The 26,967-nt window shown below is 40.0% G+C and overlaps 1 protein-coding gene across 2 annotated transcripts in view; it reads left to right on the top strand.

Annotated features, from left to right (window-relative positions):
* The window catches only part of LOC140195490 (protein adenylyltransferase SelO-like), an 88,391-nt gene that overhangs the window by 8,988 nt on the left and 52,436 nt on the right, over window positions 1-26,967 (top strand). For both annotated transcript variants that reach the window (XM_072253865.1, XM_072253864.1), the window contains exons 2-10: window positions 2,653-2,771; window positions 3,495-3,623; window positions 4,747-4,811; window positions 21,198-21,254; window positions 21,335-21,433; window positions 21,876-21,943; window positions 22,061-22,148; window positions 25,241-25,310; window positions 25,450-25,522. In XM_072253865.1, coding sequence (XP_072109966.1) covers window positions 2,653-2,771; window positions 3,495-3,623; window positions 4,747-4,811; window positions 21,198-21,254; window positions 21,335-21,433; window positions 21,876-21,943; window positions 22,061-22,148; window positions 25,241-25,310; window positions 25,450-25,522 — 768 coding nt within the window. The remainder of the gene's footprint in view (window positions 1-2,652; window positions 2,772-3,494; window positions 3,624-4,746; window positions 4,812-21,197; window positions 21,255-21,334; window positions 21,434-21,875; window positions 21,944-22,060; window positions 22,149-25,240; window positions 25,311-25,449; window positions 25,523-26,967) is intronic.

Raw genomic sequence — 26,967 nt, 5'->3', positions numbered from 1 at the left:
ATGGGTGGCACCTAATTAATTAGCATGTTTGTTTTGGCTTTTTTCTTAAAGATGTGCTGTGTACCAACCGGCTACTGCTGGACCCCTGCGTTCTTCGCGGCAATGTATCGCTCAGCAGCCTGGAGGGTGGGGGCCACTGCACCACCCAAACTCTGACAAGTCTAACACACCATCATCAGTGTGCTCGCTGTCTTCCCGATTCCTGTAAGTGAAACTACACTGTACATACATTATTTCTTGCTTACTTTAAGTCGAGTTTGCCTCGACTTTCTAATCTGCCTTATTACTACTTCAGGTTCCATCGCCTGCTGGACTAGTTTAAACTCTCCCAGCTAACTAGCCAATCTCTCCATTAGGATATCAGTCCTGAAAATTAGAATCAGAGTTAAGCACTTAGCCCAGGTTCTTGCAGCACAGTTCATTAAGATCATGGTTGACCCTTTTACCTGACTACCACTTTTTTCCATTTCCATTGATTCTATTACTGTCCAAATGTCTCTCCCTTAAATATGCCCAGCAACTAGACCTCTACAGCCCTTTAGATTTCCAAAAATTCAGAACCCTCTGGGTGAAAATATATCACAAACAACAGAAAATCTGCAGATGCTGGAAGTCTGAGCAACACACACAAAAGGCTGGAGGAACTCAGCAGGCCAGGCAACATCTATGGAAAAGAGTACAGTCAACATTTCGGGCCGAAACCCTTCAACAGGACTTTGGCCGGAAATGTTGCCTGTACCTGCCTGGCTGCCGTAGATGCTGCCTGGCCTGCTGAGTTCCTCCAGCATTTTGTGCGCGTTGCTTGAGTGAAAATATTTCTTGTCATCTCTGTTCCAAATGATACTATTTTATTGAGACTGTGACCCCTGTTCTGGGAACTCCAGACAGGAGAAATATCTCCTGTGCATTTCCTCTTCCTTAAAATTCTTCTCAAGGATCTCGGCAAGGCCATTATGTATTGCCCATCTTTAACTGTCCAAGAGAAGGTAGTGATCAGCTGACTTTTGCAATTGCTGCAGTTGCTGTGGTGATGATATTTCAACATTTATACATTTCAATGAGATCATCTCTCTTCCAAAGTGCACAGGGCACATCAGCTTAATATCTCCTTACATGAGGAACCTCTCCATCACAAGAATCAATCTTAAACCAATTTAACTCATATCTGTAGTTGTAATTTCTGTAATTCTAACTTTGAGACTTACTCCAATTGTTTCAAGGAGTTAGTTTCCATCTATGTGGTGATGAATCCTTTCTGCAGTTCCCAAGCAAGTTTCTACAGGTTTGTCCTCAAGCCCTCATTACTCCAGAAATTGGTTGATTGTTGCTAGTTCTTGTTACTGTTGTTTGCTGATAAGTTAGTTTGAGGAGGAGACAATTTTTATCTTCTCAGCACTGAAAATTTTCTTAAAAATTCAATGCACAGTTGTACCTTAGAAGTTATAAGGGAGGGGAAGAAAAGCAGGGTAGCCTTGTTTGTATATGAAAAATGTCTTTTACAAAATCTTCAGAATACAGCCTTTTTTAAAAAGTACAGTGGATCCTGGTTGATTGGGACACTTTGGGATCAGTGCATTTTGGCTCAATTAAGTGGCTGTCCCAATTAGCTGAAGTTTCATGGAAATAGTTTAAAAGTTATATTAAAAAAAAGACAAACTACTATTTAACTGAGTAACAAATTATGTATTTAAATTAAGCATAGAACAAGTTAGAACTGGACCAGAACTATTGCAGTACTATAAAACTGTATTAGTTTCTGATCGCTATCGGCAGAAGAATTCATCCAGTGTATGTTGCCATTTTCTCTTGATTGACTGTAAATGAACAAAATCAGCGCAGACGTCTCATGCAGATAATGGACTATTTCAAAATAAAAAACAGAATTATCAAAAATCATTTCTTTTTAAATTTGTGTCTGTTGGCCCAAGTGGATATCATAACGCATGTACACACAAAGAACACTATCCATAAACTGTTCGCTGTAAGCACTGTGTAGTATCTAACCGGTACACAAGTGCACGCGACTGATGCTGGTTAGAAACTGTTCGGCAACGGTCTCCTGTCCCAATTGAGCAGCATAGTGTCCCAGATAAATGAAGGAAAACCTGGCTATTTTCTCGACTTGTTTTTGTTCTTTAAGGATTGCTGAAAATAAACAGCTGCCCCGATAAACCTTTTGGGCCAATTTTCTGGAATCCGCTGGTTAATTCACCAAAATTATATTTTTCTTCTTCAATCTCCCTTTGTTTCTCTTCCTTCCCCCTTTCCCCTTACTTCTTTCTACCACCTTTTCCTTTGACCTTCCCTCTTCTAACAGAGATTTTGCTCTTTATTCTTACCATTTCTCTCCTACTCTGCATTCTCCACTATAACTTTAACCTCTTTGAAACTCAAAAGCTTCCTTCCTCTCTTCTCTCATCTAAATTTTATCTCTCTCTCTCGTTCACCCTTTTCTACTCACCTTTGTCCTCCTTATTCCCCTATTCAACTAATCAATGAAGATAATGGAGAGTAAAATAATTATAAACATTGTTCACTTACAATGGTAGGAAAAGGAACATGCTCTGAGGCCACACTTTCTAACCAATGTTAAGTTTTACCTCAGTAAAAGTATTTTGCTATATTGAAATTTTATTTTCATTTTTATTACAGATTCTTTTCCACTTGACCCTATCAGGCAAAATTATGTGCGCCAAGTAAGAGAATGTATTTTTTCTGCAGTCGAGCCAACACCTTTCAAGTCTGTGGTCACACTGGTAGCAGTATCAAAGGTTATTATAGACCATCATGGTCCTTTATGTTTTTAACGAAATAAGTAGATTAAATGGGCACTTACATTGGAATTAGTTCTGTGCTAAACAAAATCATTGTTCTAAATTTGCATTATTTTAACTTAGCATTAATATATAATGTTGCTTGAGATTGTAACATAATTGTGTAACTTTTGCCCTTTTTTTCAGCCGCTCATGTCAAACTTTGTCTACCAACTTGACTGAGAATATAGGAACAGGAAAAAGCCCTTTAGCTTTTTGCACCTGTACTCTTTTTAATTAGATGGTGGTTCATTTCATTTAGATGTCTTGATTGCCATTCCCTTAATATTCTTGGCTGATAAAATCCCAACTATTTCAGTTTTGAAATTTTCAATTCATCTTGCATAATGAAGTTAAACAAACATTTGACTCTAAACCCATATGCTGAAGTATGTAATTATCTCAATTTTCTTCATACATATTATGAAGAAAAAATCTGGTTATACGTATTATTTTTATAGTGTCTTTTGCATTGTAAATCAACTACATACTGTTTATTGTGCATGTTAATTTGTATCAATGATAAGATTTGTTGCAGTATAATCAGATTTTCATCCCCCTTTTAGTGATTTACTATATCCTTATTTTATATAACCTTTTAACCATGTAGATTCAGTAAAATGCAAAATCCAGCAAGACCACAAAACATAACTATTCTTTAATATACAATATTTATATCAGGAAGTTGTGGAAGACATTTTGGACTTGGATGCGTCCATTACTGTGACCAAGGAATTTATTCAGTTTGTTAGTGGTTCCAGAGTTCTGCCTGGATCAATCCCTCTAGCCCACAGATATGGTGGTCATCAGGTAAAATGGATGTATATTATTATATCCTTTGCAAAACTTTAAATGTAATTTGAAGCGATTGTTGTACCAATGTTTTTATTTTTTGTTGGAGGAGTGATTCAGTAGTACAGCTAGTAATGCTGCTGCCTCGTGGTTCCAGTTTTCTCTTATTTCTTTCTACATCCCAAAAATGTATTGGTTGGTGGTAAATTGGCCACAATGTAGGTGTGTGGATCAATGCTAACATAATCTTCTACGGCAATGTAGAAATTTACTTGATATTCAAGGAGGTGAGAAGTAATGGTGCTTGGAAACTCCAGTGCCCTCAAAGGAGCTGTACCCCTGTCTCTGATTTGGGCCACACTGACAGATATTAGGATGGTCATAACTTTGTCTTTGAACAATAAGGAAGGCACAGTTGTGGAAGAGTGATTTTAAAAACTTAAATGATGTAAAATATTCAACACGGTAACAAAAAAATATACTTTGATATAAACTAGGTAGTGGCGGGTGGCTTTTCAAACTGATAAGTGGAATCTGGGGCCTTAGGGAATGGAGAGAGAGTGCAAGATTAGAACCCTAATAAAGGGAAAGGGAGTGCAGGAGCTAGAGCTGCAATGGGCCTTGGTGGGTGGAAAAGGAGCCTGGGAATCAAGTCCCTAGTAAGTAGTAAAGGATCTTGGGAACCAGAGACCCAGTAAATGGAATGAAACCCAGTAAAGTGAAAAGGAATAAGGGAACTGGAGCCCTAGAAAGCCAAGAGGGATGACAATGAACCATTGAGATATCCAAATAATCAGAAAGTAGATTGTCAGAGTTTTACTGTACTGGGTTGTAAAGACCAAATTATATCTGGTTCTTTTGTTGAACTTGGTAAAAGTAATTTGATCTCTGCTAGAAATGACAAGCAGCTCTTCAGTTTAGAATAAAATTGGTTGTTATGTCCTGATGTACTGAGCTCATTATCCTTATTCACCAGTTGCATGAGCAAAGTTCATATGGTACCAAAATCTGTGGCACTTTTTATTTGGAAAATGACAACCAGATGGTTAATAAATGTGCATTTTCACAGACATTTCTTAGAAGATGTTTTCTGGTGTATTTGCAAACAGACTGATTGATTTTTTTCTATGGTTTTACTCAGTTTGGTGTTTGGGCTGGTCAACTAGGCGATGGAAGGGCTCATTTTCTTGGAGCATATGTCAACAGGTAAATAAAGAAATTAAGTTTGAACTGAATGTCTATAATTTGAGCTATTTAGAAAAGAATGATAGAGGAATTCAGCAAATCATGACTATGAACATCATTAATAACACTTTATATAAATCTAGTAAGGTCTTAAGCTATATAAGACATAGGTGCAGAATTAGGCTATTCAATCCAACAAGTCTGCTCCATTATTCCATCATGACTGATTTATTATCCTTCTCAACCCCATTCTCCTGCCTTCTCTCTGTAACCATTGACGCTCTGATTAATCTAGAACCCATCAACCTTTGCCTTATATATACACCCAGTGACCGGGCCTGCACAGCCATCTATGGCAATGAATTTCACAGATTCACCACCTTTAAGTTAAAGAAACTTGGCCTTGTATATGGAGATTATTGCCTCTTGTTCTGGACTCATCCACTATAGGAAACATCCTCTCCACATCCACTCTATCTAGGCCCTTTAATATTCGATAGATTTCCATGCGATTCCACACCCCATTCTTCTAAACTCTAGTGAGTGGAGAGCCCGAGCCATCAAATGCTCCTCATATGCTAACCTTTTCATTCCTGGAATCTTTCTCATGACCCTTTCCAATGCTAGCACAATTTTTCCTTGATAAGGGACCAAAAAATGCTCAAAATACTCCCAAATGCTGACTGACCACACTTTTGTATTATAATCCTCTTGAAGTGAATGCTACCATTGTATTTGCCTTCCTTACTGTTGTGTATTTAATATTTGTTACATTTGAGTGATTATATATAGGTTGGTTAAGCATTCTTGTTCTTTAAATAATTAATTACAGGTTATATGTAAAAATATATTACTTGCATAAATCGTGTGATACATGTGCACCTCACTTAAGGTAAAGACCAAGTCAGACCTGTATTTTGGAGTCCTGTGTTTCATTAAATTAATTCAATGTTTTGAAGTTACAAAAAAAATTGGAGATGAGGCATTTTTAAAATGAACACGAGATGGCTCCTGACATGTTAAAAGGGAGCGAGGCGTTCAAACTGAAAAAACAATGCTGCAAGGAACAGTTGAATTTAAGCACATGCAGAGTCACCAAGTTTTAAAAAAATGAATAAACAGAAAATAAAGGTTCATAATAAGTGAGTGCTGGGTGATAATCATTAAAAAAGCAGATTGATTAGCTTGATTACACAATGGCTAATTGGCTCATGTATACTGAACTATTGGAACTATTGGTATTTTGGAGCAAATGAAATAGCCAATGATAAGTGAGTGCCATAACTGAATGCCATAACTCAATGATAACTGAAGTATAGATTACATTCAAACAAGTAGTGGAAATTGCTGTATCAGTGGAAACAGAACCAATTGAGTTGCAGTCAGGAATGAAAGTGAGTGTGAATAAAATTGCAGTATTTAAACAGAAATCATCCTGGACAAACAAATTGTGTTACTGTTGTGGCAGGGACTCATTCACCAAACAAGTGCAGGTTTAAGGCAAAACTTGCATAAAATGGTGGCACGTTTGTATTGCGAGGCTCAGTGTCTTACCAGATGTCGAAAAATGCTATTAACTTACCTGCTTGTTTCCTGCGTGTTCGCTCGATTCGGCTATGCGAACTACACTTACAGCAAACAGTCACTTTTGGACATTAACTATCGATGCACCAACACAGTTTTGGACTATCCATTCAACTTCAACCAACTACCTCTGGAGTTAGTAAGGACACCGCGGACCTGCATTCAACTCGCTTTGACTGGAAGGGCCTGGCGCCAGCATCGAGACCGTAAACAAAGACGGGGAAGTGTGGAGGTTTGCATGCTAGACTAAGGCGAAATCCACACCGGCCAGTGCTACCTAGCATCTTCCTCGCCAATGTTCGGTCTCTGATGAACAAGCTGGACGAATTAAGGACTTGGACCCTCACAGAAAGAAGGCTTATGGATTGCAACGTCATGTTTTTTATGGAGACGTGGCTAAACAGTGATGTCCCAAACAACGTGGTGGAACTGGAAGGGCACACGGTCTTCAGGGCTGACAGAGCTGCAACAGCGACAGGTAAAAGAAAGGGAGGTGGTTTATGTATCTACGTGAATCGACCATGGTGTACCAACTCTATCAGTGTTGACACTTATTGCTGTGCTAATTTGGAATACCTGATTATTAAGTGCAGACCTTTTTATCAACCACAAGCGCTTACATGCATCATTGCTGTCGCAGTTTATGTACCACCAGATGCTAATGCTAAAGTAGCCATGAAAGACCTTAGTGCTGCTATTAGCAAGCTGCAGACATTGCATCCAGACGGAGCCCTTAATGTCGCTGGGGACTTTAATCATTGTAACCTACGTACCGTGCTTCCAAGATTTTACCAAAATGTATCATGCACCACAAGGGGAAATAAAACCTTAGATCATGTCTACACAAGTGTGGCTGACGCTTACAAAGCCACTACCCTCCCCACCTGGGACAGTCCGACCATCTTTCATTGTTTCTGCTTCCCAAGTATAGCCTGGTCATTAAAGGTGTGAAACCCACAATGAAGACTATTAAGTTCTGGCTGGAGGGTGCTGACTCTGCTCTTCAGCACCAATTCCAGCACACAGACTGGAGCGCGTTTGCTGTCCATGCCACCACAGACTCTCAGGTCAACATTGACTTGTATACCAACTCTGTCCTTGAGCACATCAACAAGTGTGTAGATAGAGTGACGTCACAAAAACAAATAAAAGTTTTCCCCAATCAGAAACCATGGATGAACAGAGACATTTGCCTTCTGCTCAAAGCCAGAGATTCAGCCTTCAGGTCTGGACACTGACATAGACATAGACATAGACATAGAATAGTACAGCACAGTACAGGCCCTTCGGCCCACAATGTTGTGCCGACCCTCAAACCCTGCTTCCCATATAAGCCCCCACCTTAAATTCCTCCATATACCTGTCTAGTAGTCTCTTAAACTTCACTAGTGTATCTGCCTCCACCACTGACTCAGGCAATGCATTCCACGCACCAACCACTCTCTGAGTAAAAAACCTTCCTCTAATATCCCCCTTGAACTTCACATCCCTTACCTTAAAGCCATGTCCTCTTGTATTGAGCAGTGGTGCCCTGGGGAAGAGGTGCTGGCTATCCACTCTATGTATTCCTCTTATTATCTTGTACACCTCTATCATGTCTCCTCTCATCCTCCTCCTCTCCAAAGAGTAAAGCCCTAGCTCCCTTAACCTCTGATCATAATGCATACTTTCTAAACCAGGCAGCATCCTGGTAAATCTCCTCTGTACCCTTTCCGATGCTTCCACATCCTTCCTATAGTGAGGCGACCAGAACTGGACACAGTACTCCAAGTGTGGCCTAACCAGAGTTTTATAGAGCTGCATCATTACATCACGACTCTATCCCTTGACTTACGAAAGCTAACACCCCATAAGCTTTCTTAACTACTCTATCCACCTGTGAGGCAACTTTCAGGGATCTGTGGACATGTACCCCGAGATCCCTCTGCTCCTCCACACTACCAAGTATCCTGCCATTTACTTTGTACTCTGCCTTGGAGTTTGTCCTTCCAAAGTGTACCACCTCACACTTCTCCAGGTTGAACTCCATCTGCCACTTCTCAGCCCACTTCTGCATCCTATCAATGTCTCTCTGCAATCTTTGACAATCCTCTACACTATCTACAATACCACCAACCTTTGTGTTGTCTGCAAACTTGCCAACCCACCCTTTACCCCCATATCCAGGTCGTTAATAAAAATCACGAAAAGTAGAGGTCCCAGAACAGATCCTTGTGGGACACCACTAGTCACAATGATCCTTGTGGGACACCACTAGTCACAATAGGAGGCTTACAGCTCAGCCAGGGCCAACCTGAGGAGGGGAATCTCAGGCTAAGCACATATACAAACAGAATCGAGGAGCATTTCATCTCCTCGGACCCCCGGCACATGTGGCATGGCATACAGGTCATTACAGATCCTGTGCCCCCTTCCAGCTCTGCTTCCCTCCCTGATGAGCTCAATTACTTCTACACTCACTTTGACCGAGAGAACAAGTAGGTCACCCTCAAAGCGGATCTCCCACCTGGTGAACTGCCTCTCTCACCTTCCACCTCCGACGTTTGTGTCACCCTGAGCAGGGTGAATGTACAGAAGGCAGCTGGTCCGGATGGGATACCTGGCTGTGTGCTCAGAGTCTGTGCAGGGCAGCTGGCCAGGGTCTTCACGGACATTTTTAATCTGTCCCTGGCCCAGGCAGTTGTCCCCACAAGCTTCAAGATCGCCACCATTGTGCCAGTGCTGAAGCATTTCACTGCCACGGAATGATTTCCGCCCAGATGCACTCACCTCCATCATTGCAGAGTGCTTTGAGAGACTGGTTCTATCACATCTGAAATCCTGTCTGCCCACTACCCTGGAACCCCATCAATTTGCCTATCACGTCAACAGAGGACGCCATTCCACAGCACTTCACTCTGCCCTGACCCACCTGGACAGCCCCAACTCTTATGTCAGAATGCTGTTCATTGACTTTAGTTCGGCATTCAATACTGTGATCCCCTCCAAGCTGATCGCCCAACTTCACCAGCTTGCTATCAGCTCATCCCTCTGCAATTGGACCTTGGACTTTCTGACGAACAGACCCTAATCAGTTAAGTTAGACAACCTCTCTTCCTCCACTGTCACCCTGAACACCAGCATGCCTCAAGGCTGTGTGCTGAATCCTCTTCTGTACTCCCTTTTCACCTATGACTGCATTCCTGTACATAGTTCTATCTCCATTATCAAGTTCGCAGACGACACCACGGTGGTTGGCCTGATCAGAGGGGATGACGAGACGGCCTACAGGGACGAGGTCCAGCACCTGGCTGCATGGTGTGCCGACACCAACCTGGCCCTTAACACCCAGAAGACCAAAGAGATCATTGTGGACTTCAGGCATGCTAAGAGCCACACTTACGTCCCCATCTACATTAACAAAGCTGTAGTGGAGCATGTATCAAACTTCAAATTCCTTGGGGTCCACAGTTCCGAGGATCTCACCTGGTCTCTGAACTCTCCATCCTGGTCAAAAAGGCACAACAGCGCCTTTATTTCCTGCGGAGCATCAAGAAAGCTCACCTCTGTCCTAGGATACTGACGGACTTTTACTGCTGTATCATTGAGAGCATACTCACCAACTGCACCTCAACTGCAATTGTCCTGTATCAGACCACATAGCACTCCAGCGTGTGGTGAAAACTGCCCAGCAGATTATTGGCACCCAATTGCCCACCATTGAGAACATCTACCATAAACACTGCCTGGGCAGGGCGAAAAGCATTATTAAGGATGCATGTGTTCTACAAGCTCACTCATAGACTCATCTTTCTCTAATTGGAAGCAGTTGTCTAAGATTAGAAATCAGTGGCCTGACTGATGTTCCCTGCACCTAAAACATGAGCCAATTAAGTTTTACTGCTAAGCAATTGAACTGTGCTGAATAAACAATAAATAGGAAGCTAACCCTATCTAACGAGGGTAGATAAGTCACCTGTACTAGGTGGACTACACCATAAGGTTTTGAAAGAGGTAGCAGAAGAGATTATGGACTCATTAGTAATGACCTTTCAAGAATTACTAGATTCTGGAGGACTGGAAAATTACAAATGTCATTCCACTCTTTAAGAAGGGAGGCACGTAGTAGAAAGAAACTTATAGGCTAGTTAGCCTGACTTCAGTGGTTGGAAAGATGATGTTGGAGTCTGTTGGTAAGGATGAGGTTTCAGAATACTTGAAGGCATATGACAAAATAGGCCAGTCAGCATAGCTTCAGAGAAAATTTTGCCTGATAAATCTGTTAAAAATTTTTGAGGAAATAACAAGCAGGATAGTAAAAGGACAGTCAGTGGATGTTGTTTATTTGGATTTTCGGAAGGCCTTTGACAAGGTGCCACACATAAGGCTCGTTTAACAAGATAAGTATTCATAGTATCACAGGAAAGATACTACCATGGGTAGAAGATTGGCTGATGGGCAGGAATCAAAGAGTGGGAATAAAGGAGGCCTTTTCTGGTTGGCTGCTGTTGAGTAGTGTTGTGCCACATGATGGTTTTGGGACTGTTTTTCATGTTATATGTCAAGGAATTGGATGAAGTAATTGATAACTTTGGATGAATTTTCAGATGATATAAAGATAGGTGGAGAGTCGGATAGAAGCAGGTTGTCTTCAAGACCAGGCAGTTTGAGAGAATGGGCAAAATTGGCAGATAGAATATAGTGTAGGAAAGTGCATGGTCATGCACTTTGGTAGAGGGAATAAAGGTGTGGACTATTTTCTAAATGCAGAGAAAATTCAAAAATCTGAGGCACCAAGGGACTTCGAGTCCTTGTGTGGGATTCCCTAAATGTTAAAATGCAGGATGAGTGGTGGTAAGTGTAATGTTTTGTAACTAAACTAAACATTAAATTAATTCAAAGAAACACACAGGAGTATGAAATATGGGTCTCACTTTTTGAGGTGTTTAAGTGAGGTGCACTTGTATTGCATGATATATGCAATTAATGTATTTTCACATAATGTGTGATGAATTATTTAAAAACGCTTAAATATATATACATACAAATACATAAAATTACTCAAATATCAAAAATATTAAATATACAACACTCCTGCTTAACTATAAACTCAATAGAATACATCTCCACTATATACACAGCATACTATATAACTCAATTACTATACAGACAATCACAGCATAGATGAAGAAGCTCCAATGATCATTTTGATGCATTAATGAAGATCACTAATGAAATTGTAATCAAAGTTCCAGGTTTTGGTAAGGGAGAAATTACGGATTTTATTTAATGAAAACAAGTGTTTTATTAAGTAAAATTGGAAGTATTTGTATTAATTTAAGGATGGAATTTACAAAGTGGCAATAAAAATTGTCTTAAATAAACTTTGTTTATTTGGTTATTATTGCATATACAGTGCCATGAAAGAGTTTTTTTTTAGCAAATCTACAAAACATTGTGCAACGTGTCAAATCAAAAGAAAAATTCCAAAACCTGTTAACAGTTTGCTAAAAATTTAAAACCAAAATTGTGAGGCTGAAAAAATATTCTTCTCTTGTAATTACTATGCTAGCTTTCCTCAGATGCAATACTGTATATTACCTTATCAACTCACCCAGTTTATTGATTGGAGGGAGGATCACCTGTCTTCAAAGAATTCATAAGAATAAATATCCCCTCTCTCTGTATGGTAGATTTTCAACAAACCAAACCAAAATGTAAGGCAACAGAGCATTCAAGACAAGTCACTACTACTACGTCGACTCAGGCCTAGGGGGCCGGTGTCAGGCACGATGACGGACTCTCCACTTCTCCCTCATCAGTGTGTTCAGTTCATCTGCATTAGCCGCGCCACTGTCTTCCAGGTGCGTGTTGACCAGGGTTCATCCTCCCATGCTTGGGCTCCCATATGATGACTAGGCTGGCAGGTAGCTCAGGGTGGCATAGATAGTGCCCCGCTAGTTGCAGTCTTCTCGCCTCGATTTTAGTGGTGAGCATCGGTAGGTCATCACAGAGCTTGACGTTCGTCATGTGCTGTTGCCAACTCACGTCAAGAGCCATCCGGAGCATTTGTGTATAGCAACCATCTAGAAACTTTTGCATAGTCTTGGTGAGTGTCCACGTCTCACATCCATACGTGAGAAGGGACTCTATGACTGCTGTGAAGATCCTTTTTTTAAGCCCTCTGGTCAGGTTTGACTTCCAGATTTCCTTCATGTCGTTCATAGCCATCCACGCCAGTGCCTTCCGTATCTTTATGTCCTTCTCCGAACTCATCATTCTTGACCCGAGGTACTTATAGTCAACGGCTTTCTTAATGGTAAGTCAGGAAAATGATAACAGAGAAGCATAAGTCTGGGGAAAGGTACAAGACCATCTCAAGGGCACTCAATATTCCTTCAAGATCAGTGCAGTCCATGGTGAAGCCACTGCCGCACCGTCCCTCTAAACTTTGTCACTGGAGAAGAATGGCACTTGTAAGAGAGGCTACTGTGATGCCAAGTGAGCTGCAGAAGTCAGTGACTGAAGCCAGTCATGAAGTTCATGGCTCCACAATCTTTAAGGCTTTGCACAGAAAGGGTATTTATCGGAGTAAGAAGCCCTGGCTGAAAAAAAAAACAGCATTTCCTAGCCCGTAAAGACTTTATAAGATGTTATAAAGATGTGGTTGAAGGTCGCTTGTGGTTAAGACTAAATTAGAAATTTTTGGCTTCAAAGTTATTCAGTAAGTGTGTGATAAATCTAATACTCCATATCAGCCAGCTAACACCATCCCTGCTATAAAGTATGGTGGAGGTAGCATCGTGCTATGGAGATGCTTATCAGTTTTTCAGTAGCAGGGACTGGAAATCTGCTTGGGATTGATGGGAAGATGAGTGAGTGAGGCCTCCATCAGTCAGGGTTGATCATGGACGTTGTGTCCTAGCTGTCTAGATATGCAAGCCTAGGCAGTACAATGTGGAGAGCAAACTGTTACCTATGTAGCAAGCTCCCCACCTCCACGCATCTAATGAACCCAAAGGAATGACAGAGACCGATACAGGTTGGTACCAGCAGTGTTGCAAGAGTTGCCAGTCAGCATTGAACTCAACGTAGGACCAACTTAGGGATTCCAGCTCTGAATTTTTCCCTCGGGGTTTACTCTCGAAACTTTCCCCATTAGTAGGTACAGCTGCAAGGCAGGGGAGATCTGAGATCAGAGTTTTCCTTCTCCTTGAGAGCTATCAACTGCAGACGATGAGCCCCATCTGCCCAAAGCGACTGGTTTTAAGGCACCAGTAGTCTGCCTTTGCTCCTTCTTCTGTCAATAGAAATGTTTCTACCAGGCTTAGTAGCTAAGCCACATGTGAAGGCTAGGAGCTAGACTTGGTTGTCAGAGGCTATTTGAAGTGCATGCCATAGGGAGCATTTAATAGGTGGTGGGAACTTGTCCCCTTTACCAACCTCAGCTATAACAACCTTAAGGAACCATGGGAAGATGAATGCTTGTAAATACAGAGAGATCCTTGATAAAAACCTGATGGTCCCTGCCAGAAATCTTAAACTGGAGAGCAAGTTCCTCTTTCAGCAGGACAATGACTCAAAGCACATAGCCAGAGCAAACATGGAGTGGCTTCAGTTGAAGAAAATTGATGCCCTCAAGTGGCCCAGTCAGAGTCCTGACTTTAAGCCTATTGAACATCACTGACAAAACCTCAAGATTGCTGTCCACCATTGCTTTCCAACTAATCTGGCACAGCTTGAGCAATTTTGCAAGAAGGAATGAGCAAATTTTTATCCATCACATTGTGCAAAGCTTATAGAGACTTATTCGAAAAGACTAACATCTGTAATAGCTGGGAGTGGTGGTTCAACTAAGTACCGAGCAAAGGGGCATTAATACTTTTGACATTTCAGCTATTGAATTTTTAGTTTTTAGTTTTTCATGCTTTACAATTTTCCCTGTTTTTTGGGCTGTACTGTGAGCAAAGGAGCATATGATTCATAAACAAAAAAATTCAGTTAAACTAATCAAAATCACTGTTTGTAATACTCATTTATGTGAACAAAGGATTGGGGGCTGAATAATTTTACAAGGCACTGTATGCCTTGGTCAGACAGGAGCATAATTAACCTTTGCAGAGGTGTGCACTTACCTGCGAGATGGAAGATGGAAAATAGAATGATAATTTGTATTTAAATAGCATCATCAATGTGTACAATGCCTAAAGGAATGTGATCAAGTTAAACTTGTCAGATTTGCAAAAGCAGGGCAAGGCCATGAAACTTTTTTTAAAGGATGAGAAATTTACAGTTGAAGCAGTTCTAAAGTTAGCAAGAATAGAGCCGATGAATGAATGGAGTAATGCGAATTAGGCTGCAGACATGAGAGTTGTGATGAGCTCAAGTTTGAAGATATTAATGAAAATGACGAACTAGCACTGGTTTAGAATATTCAGAGGTAATAGAATCATGAATGTGAGTTTCACTAGTAGATGAACTGAGGTAGGATGCAGTTAGGTAATGTTACAGAACTGAAAAATTGTGGTGTTAATATTAAGGTAGGCCTAAACTCTGAGTTTGTTAAAATATCACATCAAAATTCAAATTCATGAGTTAGATGGAGGTAGATGGAATTGATGGTAAGAGAATGGACCTAGAGAGCATGTAACAAAGATAATTGCATCAGTTTTTTCAAAATTTAGCTGAAGTAAATTTCCATTAATTCGCAATTGAAACTTGATGACAGTTTGGGGATAATAGAAGAAGTAAACATGAGGAAGAGCAGCAGTTTGGAACCATTAAATGAGACAGTTCTGAACCTAACTGTATGGGGTATGCCCCCTGGTTTTGGACTGTCCTACCCTGGGGAAAGACTATTACCATACACCTTATCTATGCCTCTCATAATTTTAAATATTTTGCCCATCATGCTCCCATGTTCCAAGGAATTGAGATCTAGCCTGCTGACCTGTCCATATACTTCAGGCCCTTCAGTCATGCCAACATTCTTGTAAATCTTTTTCCGCAGGTCTTCCAGTTCAACCACGTTTTTCATACAACAGGGTGACCAAAACTGTACACAGTTCTCTAATTAATGATTCAGAAATTACAGATACACCTGCAACTTAATGTTTGAACTATTCAACTTTACTCAACGTCCTAAAGTTTAGTTAATTTTTTTTACAGAAATTCTGTAAGAACAAATTTTATTCCTTATCTCAGACCTTAGGAGGGCAAAGAGAGGAAGAAAGTATGTGCATATTAAAGGGAAAATAATAACCAAGGAAAGAGCAAGAGCAGTAGGGTCCAAAGGGGCAATTTGAGCTTGGAGCCAGAGGATGTTGGTGAGGTCCATGGTAGTGTAGCAGTTAGCGCGACACTGTTGCAGTTCAGGGCACCGGAGTTCAGAGTTCAGAGTTCAATCCTGGCGTCCTCTGTAAGGAGTTTGTTCTTTCTCCTTATGTGGGTTTTCTATGGGTACTCCGGTTTCCTCCCACAGTTTGGTTAGTAGGTTAATTGGTCATTGTAAATTGTTCTGTGTTTAAGCTAGGGTTAAATCGGAGTTGTTGAGCAGCTTGGCTGGAAGAGGCAGAATAATCTACTCCATGCTGTATCTAAATAAATAAATAAATAAATATTTCCCACGTATTCATTAAAGAGAGAGATGCTGTAGTTAGAAAATTTGGGAAGGGAGATGGTGAAATTCTAGAACAAATTACCATTAAAAAGATGTCTTAGTGGACCTAAGATTTAGTGGTTCTAAAATTGATAAACTCCTAGTACTTAACTCGGGCTGCTAACAGATATAGGAAGGAGACTGCTGGTGTGCTTCTCAGAGATTTTTAAATCTTCACTGCAGCAGGTGAGGCACCAGATTACTGGAAGACAGCAAATGTACTTTATTTAAAAAAGACAACATAAATAAGGCAGGTAATTACTGGCTTGTGAGTCAACTGTCAGGCATCAGGATGTTATTGGAAAAAAAACAATTTGAGAGACCTAGACCTTGTATTGGGTAATGAGCTTGGCCAGGTGACTGACCTTTCATTGGAAGAACAATTAGGCAAACAGTGATCACAACTGAGTTTTAAGATAGCTAATTATAAGGATTAAGTATCGACCTTATGGGAGAGTATTAGTCAGGAACTAAGGAGAGTTAATCGGGAATAGCTGTTTTTGGGCAAATCCACATCTGACCTGTGGATGACCTTTAAAGTCCGCCTGCAAGAGTACAGGACAGGTATTTTCCAGTAAGAAGAAAGCTCAAGGATAGTAAGGGAAGGGGAAATTTGGATGTTGAGAGAGGTGGTGAATTAATTCAAGAAGAAAAGGCAAAGATGTGTAAAGTTTAACACACTAAAATCAAAGAGAGCCTTTAAGGAATATAAGAAAGCCAGAAAAGAACTCAAGAATAGAATTAGGAAAACTAGGAGAAAAGTCCATGGCAAGTAGGATTAAAGTAGCATTCTATACATACATCGAGAGCAAGAGGATAACTAGGGAGCAAGTTAGACATCACAAGGATAATGGAGGAAAAGTGGAGGATGTGTGTCAAGTCGGATTTCTTTTTCTTCTTTGAACATGTGCAGCTTCCCCACTTGAAAGGGATTGAATGCGTCTACCCGACGGTTTTTTAACTGGATTCCACTCAATGATCAAACAACTTTTCCTTTTTCCTTCTTTTATTTTTCGCAAGAGCGGCAGTTTGATAGTTCCATCAACCATTAGACATTAGTCACTAGACATTAGACACTAGGTGAAAAAATGGGCTACCTCTCCGGACTTTGTAGACGGATTCTGACCTGCACCTCTCCGCCCCCTAATAGACCGTTATGTTTTCAAACCAGGCACGCCTTCCCGAAGGTTCCTGAGCTTTTCATAAACTTCGCCCCATTTCCCAGAAGCGCCTGCGCGCGATGATCCCCGTGACGTGAAGCTAGCGCTGACCCAAAACACAGTGACAGCAGTGCTCTCTTCCATGAAACAGTCTCTAAAGTTATTTGAAGTTCAGCATCTTACCGTAGATTCCATCGCTGCTCCCAGACAGCCACTGTGATGCTGCCGGGTCCTCCCGATGTTCCGGGCAGAAGCAGCACTCAGGCAGCGGGTTCCATCCGGTCTATCAGTGGATTCTTCCTATTACTTTTAAATTTTATTTTCTTTTGCCTCTAGGTCCCAATACTTTCTAGAATCTCTAGTTTGACTTGACAATGTGAGTGAGGTCCTAAATGAGTACTTTACATCAGTATTTAACAAGGAGATGGACATGGAGGAGAGTGAGATCAGTGTAGAATGTGCTAATTTGCTAGGACATTTTAAGATAACGAAGAAGGTTTGCATATTTTGAAGATTAAGCTGTTATTATTAATTTTTTTTCTTTTGTGTACTTGCACAATTTATGTTTTGAACATTGGTTGTTTGTAAGTGTACAGTTTTTCATTGATTCTATTGTATTTATTTGTATTTACTGTGAATGCCCACAAGAGAATGAATCTCAGGGTAGTATATGGTGACAGATATGTACTTTGGTAATAAATTTACCTTGAACTTTGCGGTGGAGATCCCCAGGGCCTGATGGGATATATCAGATTATTGAGAGATGAGATTCTAGGGGCCTTAACCAATATCTTAATTTCCTCTCCAACCAGAGGCAAGGTCCTGGAGGACTGGCGAGTAGCTAATGTTCTTCCATTATTCAAAATGGGAAATAAGGATAATCCTGGAAGCTATAGACCAGTGAGTCTCATGTCACTTAGAGGGAAGTTACTGGAGAGGGTTCTTAGGGATAGGATTTGGAAAACCATGGCCTAATTAGGAACAGTCAGCACTGATATGTGTCATGCCACATTTTACTAATTTGATAGAGTTCTTGGAGTAGGCGCTGAAGATGATTGACGAAAGTAGAGCTGTGGGTGTTGTCTACATGGATTTTAGTAAGGCGTTTGACATGGTTCTCCATGTGAGGCTCATTCAGAATATTAAAACATGGGATTGACAGTGATTTGGATGTTTGGATTCAGATTTGGCTTGTTCGTAGAAGACAGAGTATTGGTCGGTGGGGCTTAATCTAGCCAGTGGTCTATCACTAATGGTGTTCTTCAGGGATCCATACTGGGACCTCTGCTATTTGTTAAATGACCTGGATGAAAATGTAAATGGGCAAGCTAGTAAGTTTGCAAATGAATGGTATAAAATATTGGCAAAGGGCATGATGTGATATAGATCAGTTGCAGAAATGGACAGAAAAATGACAGATGGAATTTAAATGTGAAGTGTCACACTTTGCTCCCAAATGTAAGGAGCAATACTCCCTCCTCGGAGGGTCAGACACCCTGAGCCAATAGGCTGGTCCTGGACTTATTTCCATATTACTATTTAATTATTTATAGTTTTATTACTATTTAATTATTTATGGTGCAACTGTAACGAAAACCAATTTCCCCCGGGATCAATAAACTATGACCATGACTATGAATGCTGATGTACAGAGGGAATTTGGGGTCTATGTCCATAGCTCTGAAAGTGTCGACACAGGTTGATAGTACTAACAAAGGCATATAGCACATTCGCTTTTACTAGGTAAAGAATTAAGTTCGGGGGTCAAGAGATTATGTTGCAGCTTTATAAAACTAGTTAGACTACATCTGAAGTATTGCATTCAATAGTGGTCACCCCATTATAGGAAGGATATGGAGGCTTTAGAGAGGCTCCAGAAGAGGTTTGCCAGGATGCTTCCTGGATTAGAATATGCGCTACAAGGAGAGGTTGGACAAATTTAGGTTGATACTTTGGAGGGGTGGAAGTTGGGGGAAGATGTGACAGAAGTTTATAAGACTATAAGATATAGGAGCAGAAGTAGGCCATTCAGTTCATCGAGCCTGCTCCGCCATTCAGGCATGGGCTGATCCAATTCTTCCAGTCATCCCCACTCCCCTGCCTTCTCACACCCTATGATGCCCTGGCTAATCAAGAACCTATTTATTTCTACCTTAAACGCACATAATGACTCCGCATCTCTGTTCTAAATGGACGTCCTTCAATCCTGAAGTCGTGCCCTCTTGCCCTGGACTCCCCTAATATGGGAAATAACTTTGCCATATCTAATCTGTTCAGGCCTTTAAAAATTCAGAATGTTTCTATGAGATCCCCCCTCATTCTCCTGAACTGCAGGGAATGCAGCCCAAGAGCTGCCAGATGTTCCTCATACAATAACCCTTTCACTCCTGGAATCATTCTCGTGAATCTTCTCTGAACCTTCTCCGATGTTAGGTTATCCTTTCTAAAATAAGGAGCCCAAAACTGCACACAATACTTGTGTGGTCTCACAAGTGCCTTATAGAGCCTCAACATCACATTCCCGCTCTTGTATTCTATGCCCCTAGAAATGAATGCCAACATTGCATTTGCCTTCTTCACCACCAATCTTATAAGATTATGATAGGCATAGACAGAAAGCCTGTACCTTTTTACGAGGGTTAAAATATTTGATACCAGAGGGCATGTATATAAGATGAGAAGGGTTAAGTTCAAAGGAGATGTGTGGGGTAAGTTTGGAATGAGCTGCCTGGGGTGGTGATGGAGGCAAATATGATAGAGGCATTCTAGAAGCTTTTAGATAACACATGAATATGCAAGAAATGGAAAGAAATGGGCATTGTGTAGGCTGATAGAATTAGTGTGGTTGGACATTTGACTGATAAATTCATTAGTTCAGCACAACATTGTGGGCTAAAGAGTCTGTTACTGTGCTGTACTATTCTATGTGCTATATTAATTGGAAAGGCAAGGCTTAATAAAAGATAGTCAATATAACTTTGTTAGGGAATCATAGTCATACTTTATTGATCCCGGGGGAAATTGGTTTTCGTTACAGTTGCACCATAAATAATGGTGGTAGATCATTAAGGTAGAGATCCAGTTGACCAATTTGATTGGATTTCTTAACAAGGTAAGAAGTATATTGGTGAGAGTGGTTGATCTAGTGCATAAAGACTTCAGAAAAGCCTTTGACAAGGTCCTACGTGGAAAACTGATTAAAAGGTTAGAGCCCAAGGTAATCAGGTTAAGTTGGCAAATTGGATCCAAAATTGGCTTGGTTAAAAAGTGGCAGAGGATGATGGAAGTTGGATGATTTTGTTATGGAAAGCTTGTAAACCCAGTGACCATTGTTAGGACCCTATTTCTTATTATATTCATTAAAGATCTCGATGTGAATGTAGGAGATAACATTGGTTAATTCACAAATGATACAAAATTGGTGTCAATTTTGATAGTAAAGAAAGTAGACAATTTATAGCCAACTAACCCACCACTGCATGTCTTTGGGATATGAAAAGAAATTAGAGCAACTGAGGGAAACCATATGTTCATAGTGAAAATTTGCAAATACTGCTTTGGGGGTCTTGATTAATCCTAGTTTGCTGGAAGTGTTAGGCAGCATCTATATAGCTGTACTCTCCTGCCACCATCACACTACTGTGTCACCTCCTGAGTGATGGATTGTGACAATTGTTGCTGAAAGATTATGCTGGTCAGCAGGTTTTTTTCCACTAGATGCATCATAAAATGAATGAAGAAATAAAATCTCATTTTCAGTTTTGCATATGATGTTTTTGGAAAGCATAGTACATTTTGCAAATGACAACATAATGACATAGTTACTGATCAAATAATGAATTGAAATGAAGACATGTAACATGTTCCATAAATGTAAAAGAATATTTCTAACAATTAAGTTTCCATTACTGGGGAACTATAGTGAATCAAGTAATTCAATTTAATAAATTAATTATCAATATTAAAATTGTTAGAAGCGACATAATTAATATGATAATTTATTACAAATCAGTTGTCTCTTTATAGGTATGGTACAAGATGGGAGCTCCAACTAAAAGGCTCTGGGAAGACTCCGTATTCTCGGTAACATTGACATATTTTCACTCAGTAAAACTTACTTTTAATTAGTACTGCTTTTTCTTGATTGAAATATTGTTTTCCAGGGATGGTGATGGTCGTGCTGTTCTACGCTCATCATTAAGAGAATTTCTTTGTAGTGAGGCCCTGAATTATCTTGGAATCCCTACCAGCAGAGCAGCCAGGTAGTTATTCAAAAAACAGCTCAAATTTGTTCATCTCTGATTGTTCCAAGAGAAGATTAATATCTCTTTTATCTAGATGCTTGATCTGCTGAGTGTTGCCAAATATTTCTATTTTTTTAAATTTAATTTACATTGTTTTCCACTATTGTATAGTTTTTGGTTCACTTTCAATTCATTTCCAGAAGTGATCACTACGGAAAAGAATTACTTGTCTCACCACAAGGATTTCTGTATTTCACTTGAATCTTATTCACATTCACTACGTTTTCCTCTGTATTTTATCTTGTGATTTAAAAAAGGTTAGTGATTACCTTTTCAAAAATTGACAATAATGCTGTTGATTTAAGTAATTTCTAATTTTTATGAATTATTTCTCTAGCCTAGATATAAGTTACTTAGATGATCTTGAACTTAAATTTTTTTGTTGCCACTTTTTCTACAGTATTGTTTTAAGCAATGATGATGTAAAAAGGGATCAGTTCTACAATGGAAATGTGAAGAATGAAAAAGGTGCACATTTTAAGCTAATACACTAATCCGTAATTTCAAACAAACTGAAAATAAATTCACATCACATTAAGATAGAGTGGATTATATGATTTTATTGTCTTTATTATACTCTTCAAGGTGCAATAGTTCTTCGTGTTGCTAAATCATGGTTTCGCTTTGGATCACTGGAAATTTTAGCTTACTCTGGAGAGATTGAACTGCTAAGGTAATTTTAATAATTTTTGCAGCCATGTTGAATTTTCAGTGGCTAAGTACCCATTGTATTTTTTTCATGCCACATAAAGCTAGCTTATAAATATGAGAATGTGTGCAGATACTGGAAAATGCTGGAGGAACTCAGCAGGTGAGACAATCGGTGTTTTGGGCCGAGACCCTTCTTCAGGACTGTGAAGGGTCTTGGCCCGAAACGTTGAGTGTTTATTCATTTCCATAGATGGCTGCCTGACTTGCTGAGTTCCTCCAGCATTTTGTGTGTGTTACTTAAACTAGATTAGTTTGGCAGGTGGCAGTTAGTTAAAATAGGACAGTTTATCCAGTGAATATGTGATGTGACACCTGTTTCTCAGTTATATATGTGCATGTTAATTTTCCTTTACCTATTCCAGAGTCTGTGAACTTTTCAGACACTTGATCTGTCCTGAACCTTGGTTTGCCTTGGTTCAACTGATTTAAATGTCCTGGGCAGGGACCAGTTTGAAAATTCAATGGCCAGTCAAATAATGCAACTCTTTGATGGAAACAGTCACTAAGTTGCCAGAGTTCAACTTAGCTCTGCAGTATTCAAAGCAGTTGAATTGAACTCTCACAACTAGTTGGCTGCCTCGCTAGAGACCTCTCAAATATTAGTTACATGTTACATTATTTCTATGGAATCTTCATGTACTGACTTGTTTTGAGGGAAGTTTCTCTCCATTGCTCAGACTAAGCATAAGAAGTATACAGCATGTGCAAAGAGGCAGAGATACAGTAACAGTTTCTGTATTCCTGATTTCTGTCCCTTTTGCATAACAATTTTTCACACAAAAAGTACAGGGAGAGAAAATGGGGTCACTCTTTTCAAAATTACTATAATCTCGCTCAAAAAATTCACCTGTACTTTCCATGAATCAGCAGATCTATCTAATTCTTTGTTCCCCATTATATGTTCTTAAATTAACTGTTTTCTCTCATTTGTGCATCTGACTCCATTTGGTCAAAATCCCTTCGAGTTAATTCTGTTGCATTTGTTGTTTAAATTAGATCTTTAAATTGGATGAATTAAAGATAAATAATATGTTTGGACAATTAATTGTTGCAATTAAAATCATAGAGTAAACTTAAAGGTTAACTAAAGTAGCAATTAATATCATAAGAGTAAACAGGCACTTCTGATCAACTTGACAGTGTCAATTAATGTGGCCACCTAAGCTAGTCCCATTTGCCTCCATTTGCCCCATATTCCTCTAAGCCCTTCCTGTACTTATCTAAATGTCTTTTAAATATTGTTATTGGATCTACCTCAACTATTTCTCTGGCAGCTCAATTTGTATGTGTACCACTTGCTGAATGAATTAATGAAAACTTTCATGTTAAGCATTCATTTTGTGACATTATCTCAAAATTTCATTTGTTAGGCATACTGCAAATATGGAGTATTTGACTGGGAAAAAATACTTAGAAATCGCAAAATGTGGCTAGTTTATTGTTCTTAGTTGGGTTACTACTCTGGTAAAAAAAAACATCAATTTATGTGGTGTTTATACAATTCCAGCATTCTAATCTCAAATTCTAATCCTTGGTTGATGAAGGAAAGTGGAATACAAGTTTGTTTAGGCAGCAGCACTCTCATTTGAAAAATGAAGTGAAATTGGATTAGAGTGATTTGCGCATATCTCTTGGTAAATTTCCCTTTTTGTCCATGAGATTTTCTCTCTAGCACTTTCCCCCTCACATATCACATTCCCTCCTGTAGCCAAGTACAGTGGCATGCAAAAGTTTGGGCACCCCGGTCAAAATTTCTGTTAGTGTGAATAGCTGAGCGAGTAAAAGATGAACTGATTTCCAAAAGGCATGAAGTTAAAGTTGACAAATTTCTTTAATATTTTAAGCAAGAAAACTTTTTTATTTCCATCTTTTACAGTTTCAAAATAACAAAAAAGGAAAAGGGCCTGAAGGAAAAGTTTGGGCACCTTGCATGGCAATACTTAGTAGCACCCCCTTTGGCAAGTAACACAGCTTGTAAACGCTTTCTATAGCCAGCTAAGAGTCTTTCAATTCTTGTTTGGGGGATTTTCGCCCATTCTTCCTTGGAAAAGGCTTCTAGTTCTGTGAGATTCGTGGGACATCTTGCATGCACTGCTCTTTTGAGGTCTATCCACAGATTCTCGATAATGTTTAGGTCAGGGAACTGTGAGGGCCACGGCAAAACCTTCAGCTTGTGCCTCTTGAGGTAGTCATTTGTGGATATTGAGGTGTGTTTATGTTCATTATCCTGTTGTAGAAGCCATCCTCTTTTCAACTTCGGCTTTTTTTTACAGACAGTATGATGTTTGCTTCCAGAATTTGCTGGTATTTAATTGAATTTATTCTTCCCTCTGCCAGTAAATATTCCCTGTGCCACTGGCTGCAACACAAGCCCAAAGCATGATCGATCTAACCCCGTGCTTAACAGTTGGAGAGGGGTTCTTTTCATGAAATTCTGCACCCTTTTTTCTCCAAACATACCTTTGTACATTGAGGCCAAAATGTTCTATTTTAACTTCATCAGTCCACAGGACTTGTTTCCAAAATGCACCAGGCTTGTTTAGATGTTCCTTTGAACCTTTTGAATAGAACTTTTTTTGCCTTAGCTATTTTAACCGCTATCATATAGCATTAACTATTTTAACCACTATCTTATACCATGTAAAGTGATTTGCTTTTCTGCTGAAGTAACACTGATGTGTTCTTTAAGGATGTGGTAGGATAGTTTTACCTAGGCCTTGCTCTTCCTTTTATTTTAGAGACGGCATTGAGATTTATTTCAGAGAATCATAGAATGGTGCAGCATGGAGGGATGCCATGCAGGCCATTGACACTTGTCAGTTTTTTTCAAAGGCAATCCTATTTGATTCTTCCATGCTACATTCCTCACATTCCTACACTTTTGTTCTCATTCAAATATTCATTCAATAGCATTTTAAAGGCCGCTGTTGAGTCAATTATTTCCAAGTCCAACCACCACTTTACTTGTGCAAAAGCCCATATTGTTCTTATATTTTATCACAATTTTTATTTTACTCTTGTGGTTTCACATACATTATTCTTTTCTCCCCCAAGGAAATTGGCGGATTTTATTATTGAGCAACATTTTCCTTTGATAAATGTGACCAGTTCAGACAAATATCTGGTATGTTTTATCATACGTAATGTCATTGTATAATTGATAGAATTGGTAATTTATGTAATATTTAACAATATTGAAATATTTTGGTTTTCTTACCAAAAATTTAACTACAATTTTTCTTCTCATCACTTTATTATTACAGGAGTTTTTCTCTCAAGTTGTTACTGATACCTCGTATCTCATTGCACATTGGATGTCAGTAGGATTTGCACATGGTATGACATATTATCTAAAGCACCAGTCAAACTACTCAGAGATTTGCATCAATAACAGGTTTAGCTGAAACAGAATACTTTTGAGCTTATTGATATTCTGCTGTGAGATGTTAAAATGTTCACTGGAAAGACCAATTACTTTCAATTCTTCAGACTCTCTCAGTATGTTACTAAATCTCAGAAAATCAGAATGCCATTTGCACTGCTGTTCATTTGCACCCTCAGCATCAGCTGCAGTAATATGCCAAAGTTATCTAATGGCAAACAAGAGAAAATCTGCAGATGCTGGAAATCTGAGCAACACACACAAATGCTGGAGGAACTCAGCAGGCCAGGCAGCATCTATGGAAAAAAAAGTACAGTCGACATTTTGGGCCAAAACCCTTTGGTAGGACTGGAGAAAAAAAGCTGAGGAGTAGATTTGAAACACCAGGTGATAGGTGGAACTTGGAGGGGGAGGGATGAAGCAAAGAGCTAGGAAGTTGATTGGTGAAAGAGACAGAAGGCCATGGAAGGAAGAAAAAAGGGATGGGGAAGGACCACCAGAGGGAGGCGATGGGCGGGCAATGGGATAATATGAGAGAGGGACAAGGGGATGGGAAATGGTGATAACATGAGAGGGGGACAAGGGGATGGGAAATGGTGATAACATGAGAGGGGGACAAGGGGATGGGAAATGGTGATAACATGAGAGAGGGACAAGGGAATGGAAAATGGTGATAACATGAGAGGGGGACAAGGGGATGGGAAATGGTGATAACATGAGAGAGGGACAAGGGGATGGGGAATGGTGATAACATGAGAGAGGGACAAGGGGATGGGGAATGGTGATAACATGAGAGAGGGACAAGGGGATGGGAATGGTGATAACATGAGAGGGGGACAAGGGGATGGGAAATGGTGATAACATGAGAGGGACAAGGGGATGAGGAATGGTGATAACATGAGAGAGGGACAAGGGGATGGGAATGGTGATAACATGAGAGGGGGACAAGGGGATGGGAAATGGTGATAACACGAGAGGGACAAGGGGATGGGAAATGGTGATAACATGAGAGAGGGACAAGGGGATGGGGAATGGTGATAATCTGAGAGAGGGACAAGGGGATGGGAAATGGTGATAACATGAGAGAGGGACAAGGGGATGGGAAATGGTGATAACATGAGAGAGGGACAAGGGGATGGGAATGGTGATAACATGAGAGGGGGACAAGGGGATGGGAAATGGTGATAACATGAGAGGGACAAGGGGATGGGGAATGGTGATAACTTGAGAGGGACAAGGGGATGGGGAATGGTGATAACATGAGAGGGACAAGGGGATGGGGAATGGTGGTAACATGAGAGAAGGACAAGGGGATGGGAAATGGTGATAACATGAGAAAGGGACAAGGGGATGGGGAATGGTGATAACATGAGAGAGGGACAAGGGGATGGGGAATGGT

This window comes from Mobula birostris, chromosome 3 (genome assembly GCF_030028105.1).
Source record: "Mobula birostris isolate sMobBir1 chromosome 3, sMobBir1.hap1, whole genome shotgun sequence".
Classification (NCBI taxonomy): domain Eukaryota; kingdom Metazoa; phylum Chordata; class Chondrichthyes; order Myliobatiformes; family Myliobatidae; genus Mobula; species Mobula birostris.
Note: the sequence above shows the minus strand (reverse complement) of the source record. Positions and strands in the feature narration are given on the sequence as shown.